The sequence below is a fragment of the Nycticebus coucang genome, chromosome 1 (genome assembly GCF_027406575.1).
Source record: "Nycticebus coucang isolate mNycCou1 chromosome 1, mNycCou1.pri, whole genome shotgun sequence".
NCBI lineage: Eukaryota > Metazoa > Chordata > Mammalia > Primates > Lorisidae > Nycticebus > Nycticebus coucang.
The window spans coordinates 81,154,789-81,167,923 of record NC_069780.1 but is presented as its reverse complement, the minus strand read 5'-3'; the positions used below and the strand labels follow the sequence as shown (position 1 = coordinate 81,167,923).

The 13,135-nt window shown below is 39.2% G+C and overlaps 1 protein-coding gene across 2 annotated transcripts; it reads left to right on the top strand.

Moving 5' to 3' along the window:
• The first annotated feature begins 628 nt into the window (after window positions 1–628).
• Window positions 629–9,172, top strand: FGG (fibrinogen gamma chain). 2 transcript variants are annotated; one of them, XM_053583352.1, is made up of 10 exons: window positions 629–894; window positions 994–1,038; window positions 1,255–1,438; window positions 1,547–1,640; window positions 3,205–3,335; window positions 3,637–3,770; window positions 4,641–4,825; window positions 6,287–6,564; window positions 8,228–8,397; window positions 8,952–9,172. In XM_053583352.1, the coding sequence occupies exons 1-10, from the start codon at window positions 817–819 to the stop codon at window positions 8,964–8,966; spliced, it is 1,314 nt and encodes a 437-aa protein (XP_053439327.1). In that variant the 5' UTR covers window positions 629–816; the 3' UTR covers window positions 8,967–9,172. The 2 variants fall into 2 exon arrangements, with proteins under 2 accessions (XP_053439327.1, XP_053439324.1); XM_053583349.1 differs by having other exon boundaries at window positions 8,228–9,172.
• The last annotated feature ends 3,963 nt before the right edge of the window (window positions 9,173–13,135 follow it).

Below are 13,135 nucleotides of genomic sequence, written 5' to 3'. Positions count from 1 at the left end.
CCTTTTCCTTTAGCGTGGCTGCCACTGTAGTTTGCTATAAGGGAAGTGGATTTTCCTAGTCCCTGAGGACACTAGATGGTCCTGCCAGGAGAAAAAAGGGGGCTCCTGCTGTCTTCTCCTCTGTGGTGGACGGGGTGCTACCAGCTGGTCCTTCCAGACAAAGGGAAGACCTGTGCTCAAAAACTCAGCGAGAACTGAGAACCTATGACAAGGACCAACACAGAGGGGCAAGAATGTGTTTCTAGTGTCATTCATTCCTGGGAATGTTGAACTGGGACACGGGGGAAGGCAATGTCTCCTCCTGCCATAGCCACGAGTTAAAAATAATGTTATCTCGTCCCTGGACTAAGAGAGCTCTTTCTGTAATGCAGGTGATGGCAGTAGGCCCCATCGTAAAGATGGGCTGGGCTTGCGTTTGAGGTCAGATTTCTGTGTTTGCTCTTGCGGCTACGTCCTGGAAGAAGTTGCATCACACAGCTTCCTGGGCTCCCCTCCCTCCCCGCAGCAATGGCTAATGCTTCACTAGCCTCTGGAGATGATTTTAGGTCAGAGGAAAAAAAGTTGAACTGAGCCAAAGGGGAGGAGCTGAAACCTGTGTGCAAAATCTGGGAAACACACTGAGCATAGGCTGGGGGTCAGGATGAGGGAAAAGGGGCAGGAAAGATGTCCCCACCCTTTGGGTAAGGAAGTCTTGTGACCAGCTCCAGCCACTAGCAGTCCTGGCCAGCCGAGAAGGTTACATAAAGGGACAATTGGAGCCCCGGAGGTCACAGTGCTGACACTACAAGGCTCGGAGTGCCGGGCACCTTAGCCATCATGAGTTGGTCCTTGCTCCCCCGGAGTTTAACTCTCAGCTTCTATGCTCTTTTATTACTCTGTTCAACATGCCTGGCAGTAAGTGCGCTGATCACAGCACATAGGTTTGAAATGGAAAGCTGGAAAATAAGAAAAGTGATGATAAACGAGTGACATTTTCCTATTTTTCTCCCTTAGTATGTTGCTACCAGAGACAACTGCTGCATCTTAGATGAGCGATTTGTAAGTAGCTTCTGTGTTTCTTGTTTCGTGTTTGAGCTGAAGAGGGGCAGAGGAGCAGAAGAAGTTCTCTCACAAATATCACTGACACTCGCAACTCTTTAAAAAACATCATTGTGGGTTTTTTATCCATTTTTAACAGCTAGATATTAAGTGTAGCTTAGCAACATTTTTCAACATTTATCAACATTTTTGCTCTCTTCATTCTTATATTTTCAGGGTAGCTTTTGCCCAACTACCTGTGGCATTGCCGATTTCCTCTCTACTTACCAAACCAAAGTAGGTAAGGATCTACAGACTTTGGAAGACATGTTTAATCAAGTTGAAAACAAAACATCAGAAGCCAAAGAACTGATCAAAGCAATCCAAGTCAGCTATAATCCCGATGAACCATCAAAGCCAAGTGAGAAACTAAAGATTACTGAGAAAATTGTCTGTGAAGTTCTTTTGCTGTTGTTGTAAAGTTGTTATATTTGCTTACGTGTTTTTATGTCTCTGATCCACATTACAGATATGATAGAGGGTGCTACTCAGAATTCCAAGAAAATGGTAGAAGAAATTATGAAATATGAAACATTGATTTTATCACATGACTCAAGTATTCGGTAAGCATTTTTGTTTTAATTTGCTCTGCAAGACTCATTTTTATTTGATAGTCCGTACTTAGACACAGTGACCTTTTAGTGGTTTTTAAAAATTTAGTCTATGAAATCCAACTGGTCTTTGGCCAGTCTTGCACATACTGGAGAAAGCTTTGCAAAAATCACTTTGGAGGAAGGTGCTCTAGATGTCTTCAAATGCTGTCATGACCATATGTATCTAAACGTTTTCTCCCTACTCCCCAATTATATTGCACCATACATTTGAATTCATGGGAATTTCAGCATTGAAAATAAAATTATCTTTATAAAAATGTCTCCAAATTGGTGGTAAAAATTAGCAAGCAGGGGCATAGGAAGGATTTTGGCTTCTCAAGTAAATTATATTGAAGGTAGAGAGGAAAAAAACATGCCTTAAGAGACTAAGTTTACCAAAAAGTGTGATGTTACACAAGGATAATGGCAGGATGGGAACTTGCACGTTCTCCTCTTTTCATTTGGAAGAGAAACACCTCTGTTAATAGCTTCCCAGGGACTCATAACTGCCAAAACATAAGGTCTCAGATGCAATTTCAGCTTCTTCTCCATTTTTTTTTTCCCTAAATTGTTCTCAAAACAGTGTGAGAAATTGAAATAAATGGTAGCAGGGGAGAAATGGTCCAGGAGAGATTTCTCCTTTTTGGGGGGGGTACTGCAGGGCCATCAGTATTATTGTTAGAACTATTACCATCATCACTTGCGTTATTATTTGCCCATCATTGAAGTTGAGGGAGGCTGTTGTACAGAAATTGTATAAGACAACGTGGGAAATACCCTTCTTTCCATCAAAGAAAGACACAACAGTTTATGGATTTATAGTTTTCTATCCTTTTTGAATATTTACAATCAATCCTGTGAGAAACCACCAAAGCTTGGTTTTTACTTCTCCCAGACCCACTCTGAAGCTAGGTCCTTAGAAACAGGAGAGACGAAAGGGAAAGTGTCTGTGGTTTTGTTTTACGTTTGTTAACATCACAGATACTTTCTACTGTGTGGAAAGTAGATCCAGAAATGAAAAGGAATAGTGCTTCACTGCCTGTGACTTACTGAACAGAGCCTTTCCTGATTCTTATCCTCAGGAGGTGTTTCCACTAACCAAGCCATCCCCCATTTGGTTGTTGTCTGCTGCCCTTTTATGCATAAAGTCAAACCAGAATGACCACTTCCCAGGGTTGTTGACAAAGCGCTCTTATTGGTGTTCAGAGTTGAGACCATAGCCCCCATTCTATGTGAAAAGATTCAGGCTGAAACTGTATCCCTGTTTTAATTGACTTTTTTTGTTTTTCTTGTTCAAAAAGTTAAGAATTCAAATTTGCTCGAATTCAATGACATGATTTCACACTTTTCCTAAGAATGGACTAATGTATCAGAAATAATTTTTGAGAAAATAAGGCCATGTTTTTAAAAGAAAGTGATTTTAAAATAAGCAATGAAAATAAAATGAACATTTTTATTGTATTTATTTTTTTTAAAAAAACCACTTTTCTGAAAGAAATACTTATCTTTCGTTGTTTTGTTGATCTGTTTATAGATATTTACAAGACATGTATAATTCAAATAATCAAAAGATCACTAACCTGAAACAGAAGGTAGCTCAGCTGGAAGAAAAATGCCAGGAACCTTGTAAAGACACAGTACAAATCCATGATACAACTGGAAAAGGTAAGTGAGGAGGTTTACATTGGGACTGTGTACATCAAAGTAAGTATACAAAGCAAAGGAGACTGATACATTGAAATGTATGGGAATAAATTAGAACTTATTTCTAGCCATTGATTCTAAGGGTTTCACCTACATAGACTTTTCCTGAATGGCTAAACATAGTTTGAAAGAATGATGACATGAGAAGAAAATACTTCTTGGGAAATGAATAGTTTACTACAGGTTAAAAAGGTCATTTTCAAGGCTGGCACAATCTTACCTGAATTTCAAACCACAGTAAGAGCTTTTTCTCCTTCTTCAGATTGCCAAGACATTGCCAACAAGGGAGCCAAAGAGAGTGGGCTTTACTTTATCAAACCTCTGAAAGCTGACAAGCAGTTCTTAGTCTACTGTGAAATCGATGGGTCTGGAAACGGATGGACTGTGTTTCAGAAGGTAATTGTTCCTTACTGTGTGTATATAATAAGCACCTACATTGTTTCTGCCACATGCCAGATATTTTTCTAAGCACCTTGTGAACACTAACTCATTTAACCCTCACTGTATCCCTATGAGGTTGATACTGTTATTATACTTATTTACAGAGCAAGAAATTAAGATAGGAAAAGGTAAATAAATTGCCCCAGATCACATAACTAATAAGTAGCTGTCAGGGCTGAACCCAGGCACTCAGGTTTCAGAGTCTGCTTTCACTCTGCGCTGTGCTGCTCTGCTGTTGTGGATTCATGGTGGAACATAATTGTAGTACCACGGTGACACAGGACAAGAAGTGACCTCTTTCATCAGGTGGACAAAGAGCTAGGGCTAGCTGTCACATGATGAAGAACCCGCCCCCAGGGTGTAGACAAGGGTCCCTTTGTTGCCTCTTCCAGATGCTGACAGCTGCTGCAGGTTTCTTTACCTTCTGTTTACCTCTTGCTACTGTGACAACTCCTCCCGCAGAGGGAGCTCAGAGGCAGTGAATGACAGAGGCCCTGGTTGGTGGATACAGATTGAACAATAGGTTGACCATTCCACCATCAGTAGAAGAATCAGGAATATCAAGCTTGAGTCCTGAAGTCCTCTCAGTGTCTTTTAAATACTGATTTACCATGTGCCAGGCACTTTTACAGTGTTTCTCTTATATGAAGTGAGCATCATCTCTCCTATTTGATAGATGAGGAAACTGAGGTAGCTCAGCCAAGGTCACTTAGTTGGTAGTTGATAGAATCATCTTTCCAAATTTTTAACAAAATATTGATAATATTTTCTTTACATACATTGACAATCCCGCCTCTTCTTTTGTTCACGCAATTGTGTAATTAGAGACTTGACGGCAGTCTGGATTTCAAGAAAAACTGGATTCAGTATAAAGAAGGTTTTGGACATCTGTCTCCTACTGGCACCACAGAGTTCTGGCTGGGAAATGAGAAGATTCATTTGATAAGCACACAGTCAGCACTCCCGTATGCATTAAGAGTGGAGCTGGAAGACTGGAATGGCAGAACCAGGTACTTTTTAGAGAGGACTTCTGACTTTTTATTGTAGAAGTTGTCTGGAATGTATAATTTGCAACTATCAATGGACCAATGGCAAACACAGCCTGACAAATGCAAAGGGCACATAAAGCCATTTCCCCCAGGAGTCAGTTTGTCTCTTGGGTAGTCCAGAAAGGTAGGTCCTTTGATCTGAGTGTTTTTGTTCCTTATCCTGAAGTCATTCAGAATAATAGCTAATTACCGAGCTTTTAATATGTGCCAGAAATTGAGTATGAAAATATAATTTAATCTAGTCTGAATTACTATTTCACAAGGCAGGTACTATTATTAAGTCCATTTTGCAGACTAACTTGCCAAATGCACATTGTTGGGAAATAGTGGAGGTAGAATTTGAACTCCAGTAATTTGACTCTGGTGCCTGTGCTATTAACTACTCTGGTTGAAAAGCAAGTCCAGCCCTTTTAGATTTCCCTGGCTTTCATGACAATTTATTCTGTCAAATTATGGGCTACCCTAAAATTAAATTAGCTACCTCCTTTGGTGATCTAGAGCCTTCTTTATGCTGAGAGATATTTGGGGGGAAGGGGCAAGCTTTGTATACCCTAATTAAAAGGCAGAAAACATCCAGCTGTCTAGTTATGTTTTTTGGAATAATGAAACATATTATCTCCAAAGACATGAGGTCTTTGTTTGTACAAAACAAAACCACATGAGTTTTTTTGAAAGTACCACCATCAGTAGGACTTCTCCTGTGAGAGTGTCTCCTAATTCCCAAGTACCAGATATTAGGGATGAATTCTGGAAATCTCTGTTCATTCACCAAGATTCATTCTTGCCTCCACTCCGTAGAATTATGGCCCTCTTCCATAATTTTTTCCTGGAGAGAATCTCTTTCTGATTCTCATAACTCATATGCTGTGGGCTACACAGGGACCACTTTGCTTCTTTAATGCTCTCAGAGAAGCTCTCCTTCTTGCCACTACTACACTACCTTGGGAAGGAATTAAAAAAGAAATCCTCCAGCACCTCATGCTTCAGGTGGTATGAGTGGCTGTATCTCTTTCGAGTTTGGTGCATTAATTAAGGGTCACTGCCTGTCAGATAATGCCTGTGTTCTGTGATAACGTGTGCAACACCAAACATTTAAATACAAATGGGAAGTACAAAATAAGTCAGATTCATCCACATATCTTGATTTGATCTTAGGATGCAAAAAAAAGGCATTCAAATGGGTGAAGTTTTAAGTTTTCACTGGGATGCCTGGGAGGTTTCTTAACCTATGCTGGATGATGATGATAAGCTCTCCACACATCCACTGCCTCTTGCCAGATTTGCAGAAAACTTTACTTAGTAAGCATGTTTTAGCCTTAAGAAGCAAAGTGAAAAACTCCAAGCAACTGTGCTGTTAAAGAGGGAACTTCTGAGATTCTGGAGAAGGCTCTGGATATGATGTCTCTATTCCCTCCTTCACAGTACTGCAGACTATGCCATGTTCAAGGTGGGCCCCGAAGCTGACAAGTACCGCTTGACATATGCCTACTTCGCTGGTGGAGATGCCGGAGATGCCTTTGATGGCTTTGATTTTGGTGATGATCCTAGTGACAAATTTTTCACATCCCACAATGGCATGCAGTTCAGTACCTGGGATAATGACAATGATAAGTTTGAAGGCAACTGTGCTGAACAGGATGGATCTGGTTGGTGGATGAACAAGTGTCATGCTGGCCACCTCAATGGAATATATTACCAAGGTATGTTGTTTTATTTTAGATTCCAAATTAGCATATAGTATATAATATTTTTATAAAAGATAATAAATAAATATAAAGAAATAAGAAATAATTAGTGAAGATAGTGGAACTTTTATCATATGATTCTTTATTTGAAATTGGAATTGGGGCTCTGCACCTGTAGCTAAAGCGGCTAGGGCGCCAGCCACATACAACAGAGCTGGCAGATTCAAGTCCAGCCCAGGCCTGCCAAACAACAATGACAACTACAACCAAAAAATAGCCAGGCATTGTGGCAGGCGCCTATAGTCCCAGCTACTTGGCAGGCTGAGGCAAGAGAATCGCTTAAGCCCAGGAGTTGGAGCTGTGATGCCACGGCACTCTATCGAGGGCGACAGCTTAAGGCTCTGTCTCAAAAAATAACTACATAAATAAATAAATTGGAATTGGATAATACCAGGCTTATGCCTAAAATTGGCCCTTCTTTAAGAAATCCACCTGCTACAAAATATAGGGTGGGTATTCTTTGTAACTGAAGCTATCACCATCATAGTTGGCAGTTTGGGTTATGGTATCTCTTTTAGACATACCGTATATGTGATCTGGGTAGACTAATATTACCATATTGTTCCTTGTTAGCATGTTAGCCTGGCTCAGTTTCCCATGAGCTATGTGTCAGATTCACCCAGAGAACATGGAGCAGGTGTCTGGAGGAATGGAATCAGAGTCAGGGAAGTACTAGAAAAGGCAGGGGATCATGAAAGCTGAGAGAACAGGATAGCTGGGGATTGTGGACACCTATGTTAGAATGGGGTGGGAGTAGCTACAGTTTGCAATGAGTCTGGAATGGTTTGGAACGCTAGTTTTACTTACTACCCAATGGTTATAGAATAGCCCTACAGATGCTAAAGAGTCCATTAAGAAGGTTATAGTATGGCCAGTTATCTCCTCCACTGATAAGCAACCTTACATTTCAAGAGCACCATCCTAGACAATAGCCAACTTGGAATCCTGTCAAAGTTTATATAAAGTACCCTTTTGGTTTTCACATTTTAATTGGAAATATATATAACTTATTTTTGCACCAATAAGACATACAATTAGAAGAAATTCTCCGGGCAATAGCTTGAGACATACGACCCAGGGAGCCATGTTGGTAGCTTGTAGTACATATACATCCAGTACTGGACTCAGACAACCCCTTTATACAATACCATGAGATCTGGTGCTCTGGAACAAAAAGAAGGCAAATCACCCTAGTCTTCTCTTTATAATGAAGAGGTAAAATAGCATTCCAGAACCATTTCCTAAAGCCCTGTATATCCTTTTCAATCAACCAATAAAACTGTGTTTTCAAATAACCTGAGACTGCCTGCTACTTTAACCTGCCTGAGGAAAGATGGTCCACATTAGCTGAGTTTAGGATGGCTAAGTTTAGGGAGAGAAGCCAATTAGGAAATGCTGGCTTTCCAGCCCAGCTGATAGTGAAGAAATTTAAAGTATGGGTGTGACCACAGGGCACAAGATAGACACAAGGGGTTATTTAATAATAACTTTATTTTAATTACAAACTGGGATTTTTAAGGTCAGTAGATAACAGCATAAATGTGATGTAATTGGCAATGTCCTTCATAATAGTTGTTTATGGACTGACTGAGATAAGTGTATCTGCAACTTGTCTTAGGTGGCACTTACTCAAAAGCTTCTACTCCCAATGGCTATGATAACGGCATTATCTGGGCCACTTGGAAATCCCGGTGGTATTCTATGAAGAAAACCACTATGAAGATGATTCCGTTCAACAGACTCGCCATTGGAGAAGGACAGCAACACCACTTGGGGGGAGCAAAGCAGGTGGGGCCAGAACACCATGTGGAAATAGAATATGATTAAGTCATTTCACCCTGGGGTTGACTGGTAGAAAATTAACTAGTAATTTCTATTGATCCACGAAATTTAGAAATTTTCTGAAAAATTTCTTCTTATTTTCGCTTACCATGTTCATTGATTTTAAGTCGTCTACTAAAGATAGTTACCCTTAAATGGAAATTGAAACTCACTGTGGACTGTATTTCCAAATCACTGAAATCAAAGTTATTTAAAAATTGATAATTTGATGACACAACATTTTGACTTATTTCCCAAAATATGAACAATAATAAAACTATTATCTCTTTTGCATTTTTATGATCACTTGTCATTTTGTCTTAGTAATTTTTACGATTTTATTACTTCCTAAATATTCAGTATAATTTTCTCCTTACAAAACAGGAGAAGATTTTTGATTGTCGAATGCTAAGTATTTTCCATTTATTACCCTTAAATCATTCACATGTAATTCTTATTTTTAAAGAGAAATAATTACATCTTTTTAATATATATATTTTTATTTTGTTATATATTCATAGGCTGGAGACGTTTAAAAGACCATTTCACAAGAGATTGTTTTTCAAAGGACTTTATATGAACAGAGAAATATAGTATTTTTCCTACGGGACAATGGACTTGCAAAGCCTCACTTCATTTTAAGAGTCAAAAGAGCCCATGTTGAAAACTCCACTAACGATTTTATGCTGGTGATAATTTATCTACATGCATTTCAATAAATCTCTTGTTTCCTAAGAGTTAATATATGGTACCTTTTATTGACCACTAAAAACCACCACTTTTCACCAATTTAATAATTACAATTGGTCAATTATCAGTAGTTGTTGAGCCCTCACTTTATGCTAAACATTATACCTGGGGACTCCAGGGGAGTTGCAAAGGAAATAAAAATCATAGCTTTTACCTTCCAGGTGATTAAGACAAATACAGGAAAATACAGAAACTCAAAGTAACGAAATGGGATATGAAAACAGGCACAAGTCACCATCATATAACTAAGATGCGTGGTATACAAACAGCAGCTGGAGACCGACAGCTGCTTGGAGACGCTCCCAGCAGAGTCTTTGAGCTCCAGACATCTGCATTCAGACCTGGTCACTCCAAGAGGACAGCCACACAGAGTGCTAAGGTTCAGGGAACCAACTGCTCAGCCCCTCTCTAGTTAAGTAGGAGGAGAGTGAACAGAGCCCCTCTTCATTAGGAACTGACTGTTTTGTGGCTGAGTTCAGGGCATGCCAATGTTCTAAGCATTAGCTAAATCTATGTAATTTGGCATAAGGTTGACTGCATAAAGTAATTGTCTAATTTTATGAGAGGTGGATTTTATGAGAGGAGAGAAGTTCGTTCAGAATTTCTGAGCTTTGATCATGAACTCTTTTCCCATAATTTCTTCCTTAATCTTCTCATTTTCTCGTTCTCGTGACTCCTGGGAGAAGTATAATGACAGAAAATCAACTCTAGGTGTACAAGCACATACTGTGAGGCTCTGGAAAAGAGAAACATCAATGTATTGTCCACCCTCCTTTGTTCATGTCTGAATGAGACGTTCTTTCAACTCACATTTATTGAATGCCTTTATTGTAGTAGCCACTGTGCTGGATGTTGGGGATACAGTGCATAGTAAACTCACTATTCTCCTGTCTCCTAAACCTGTTCTATTCCATCCAGTTCTCAGATTCAAAAAAAACCAATGACTCATCATCCACTCTTCCTCATTCCCTCCTTCCCATATTCAACTGCTCATCAAGCCTATATAATCCACCTCCTAAATATTTATTATGATTATTTTTCCTCCATGCCCACTGCTGCTACTGTAGTTTTGATACTCGTCTCTTGCCAGGATAAGAGCAATCACCTCCTTCCAATTCCCTTTCTTCTTCCAACCTCACTCACTTCATCCCATTACCCTCCAAACTACTTCTAAACTCTTGGTCAATGTGTACATGGTAGAACCGTTTGTATGAGTAATTTGGTCATAGATAGTAAAAGCTATATGAATATTCATAATTATTTTTAATTTTAGATTAATGTGAGGGTACAAACAATTAGGTTACAATGTTTGCATTTGTTAGGTAGAGTCCTTGTTGTAGTTGTGTCCCATACCCAGGAGGTGTGCCATATACCCTTACATTATGCCCATTAAGTGGGAGCACACCAATCCCTCTGCCTCCTCCTCTCTTCCCCGTCTCTCCTTTCCTCTCCCCCCAACTTGAATTGAATTGAGTTTTTCTCTTGGGTGGGCCTGTATTAGATTGTCTACAGGCTTCATATTAGTATTGAGTACATTGGATACTTGCTTTTCCATTCATGTGATACTTTACTATTCATAAGTTTTGATGCAATATCACTCCACTGATTTATCCCAAGAAAATTATTTTTTAAAAAATCATAGTTATGCATAGAAATAAAAATTTAGGCAAATTTCGTGTCTGCAGGAAACTAAGAAAATATGTAACAGTGGAAGAATAGACACGCGAGGTGGTTTATTAGTACAATAAAATAGAACACGATGGTTACATAATAAGCATAATAGCTCTTTATGAACATGGAAACATTTGCAAAGTAAGTGAAGTTTTAAGATGAAAAACAACTCTAAAATGATAATTATTAAAGATTCTATATACATATACACTTTGAGAAAATACAAACTTTTAAATAATTCCTCAGTCAACTTGATGAACAAAATATGATCTTGAGATATATGCATCATTCGTCCATATTTGTTCTCCTCTCAACCAATCTATAAAAGTAAATAAAAATACTAAAACACAAAATAAATAGAAAAAAGTCTAAAGAGTCCTGATGTTTCCCATGATCATTCATCTGATACCAATTACAACATTCTTTCAAAAACATTTTGGAGCCCCCTGTTCTTGGAAGGGTCCTGAATACTTAATTAGATAATAGAACATTGATCGTTGAGAAGAGGCTACTTTTTCTTTAGATACCTCTGTATTGTTTGGCTTATTATTATGAGTAAATATTAATTCTGTAGTTAATTTTGAAACCCAGTGTGGTTGAGAAAAATAGATGAACTTCAAAAATGTGTTATTACTGTTCAGTGGTGAGCATTGAAGTACTGCAGCAGGAAATAATGCATGAGGAATACATATTTCCAGACTCAACTAGATCATGTCCTCACCAGTAAAGTGGAAAATAAAAGCATTACCTTGATAAATCAACCCCCCAATCTACTTTTAAGTATAAACAAAAAGAGTTTGGGGTCACATAGAGAATTATTTTTCCTCATAGCTCAGGTTGCAGATAACTATCACTAAGCCCTCCCCTTTACTTTCCTGGGCATACAGAAAAAGTGAAAAGCAGATGTGCAGGGTCTCACACTTTAAAAAAAAACAGCAGAGGGGGAAAAAGGAAGGTAGCATACGTGGTGAAACCATGATTTCAAGTCATGCAACTGCAGAGTAGAGCTCTCACATCAAAGGCCGGAGGGTCATTTATTGGCTAAATGTCTAGCTCTTTAAATAAACCTCTGAAAATTGTGTTTCAGACTTGTGGGACAGTTGAAAGTGAGCAGGAAATGAAGATCTAAAACTCTTTCACTCTGACTCTTACCGATATAAACTAGCCTGAGTATTTATAGTAGCTACCAGTGGCTTATTCAGATGATAAGGGTGAAAAGCAAGGCCCACATTTAACCCTGTAGAAAATGTCTACGTGATGATCTCCTGCGTTTTATGTAGCTCAAAGAGAGTGGCAGGGGAAACATAAAGGTAGTAAAATGAGTTAAAGTGGAAGGAAAATAATAAGTTGATGAAAAAGGCCCGGAGCGTGAGAAAGAGTATATTTCATCTGGGTTGGGGTGCGTGTGTGGGAGGTGTATCATGTATGTGTTTGCACACACACACACACACACACACACACCTGCACATAAAGCCTGCCTATTTTGAGTTAAGCATACTCTCAGCCTCATCCTCATTGGGCTGCACTGGGTCATTCTCTTGACTGATAGATTCTCATTTATTCAAATTTCCCTTTTGTCCCATCTTCCCCTTAATAATAGCCATTTTAAGAGGCTCGGTGTTTATTTATTTGTACATTTATACATTCTTTTAAATCATTAATTCTGTGTAGGGGTGTGTCTAGGCATTTTTAAGTTACGTAAATGGCATTGTGCTATAAATCAGTGTTGCTCAGAACACTGCTTCTCAAATTCTTTGTTACTGGTTTGCCTTAAGTAAAAACATTCAGATTTAGCATGTAGAAATCTTTTCCTACATTATGTTTGTTCTGATTAGATCTATGAGATGCAATTTTATATGATTCAACTCTAATAATAAAATTTTGGGCCAATATCTTTGCTTTTGAAAATTTCACTTTTCTGAGGGGAGGCGGAGCAAGATGGCGGCCGAGTAACAGCTTCCTTGCATCGGGGCACCGTGAGTCCGGGGAGATAGGACTCCAGGCATCTCTGGCTGGTGACATCCACCTATCGTCACCCCTGTGAGGATACAGGGAGTCAGCGAGAGACTTCTGGACCCCAAGAGGAGGACTAAAACAGTGGAAAAACAGCAAGTGGTCGCGTGTGTTCAATCCGTCTAAACCCGCCCGCAACTGTTCAATAGCAGCGAGACTGCAAACCGGAAAAGCCTTACCTGTGAACTGTTTTGGTGTCTTTGGACTTGGCACTCAGTTGAACTGCCTTGGGGAGAGCCTGAGTAGGAGTGCGGAGAACTTTGGCCGTTGT

Bases quoted from the DNA above. Each gene is read 5' to 3' on its own strand.
- FGG (XM_053583349.1), top strand. From the start codon at position 817: ATGAGTTGGTCCTTGCTCCCCCGGAGTTTAACTCTCAGCTTCTATGCT. The intron at 3,771-4,640 runs GTAATTGTTCCT...TTGTGTAATTAG, and splicing joins GATGGACTGTGTTTCAGAAG to AGACTTGACGGCAGTCTGGA. The intron at 6,565-8,227 runs GTATGTTGTTTT...AACTTGTCTTAG, and splicing joins CAATGGAATATATTACCAAG to GTGGCACTTACTCAAAAGCT.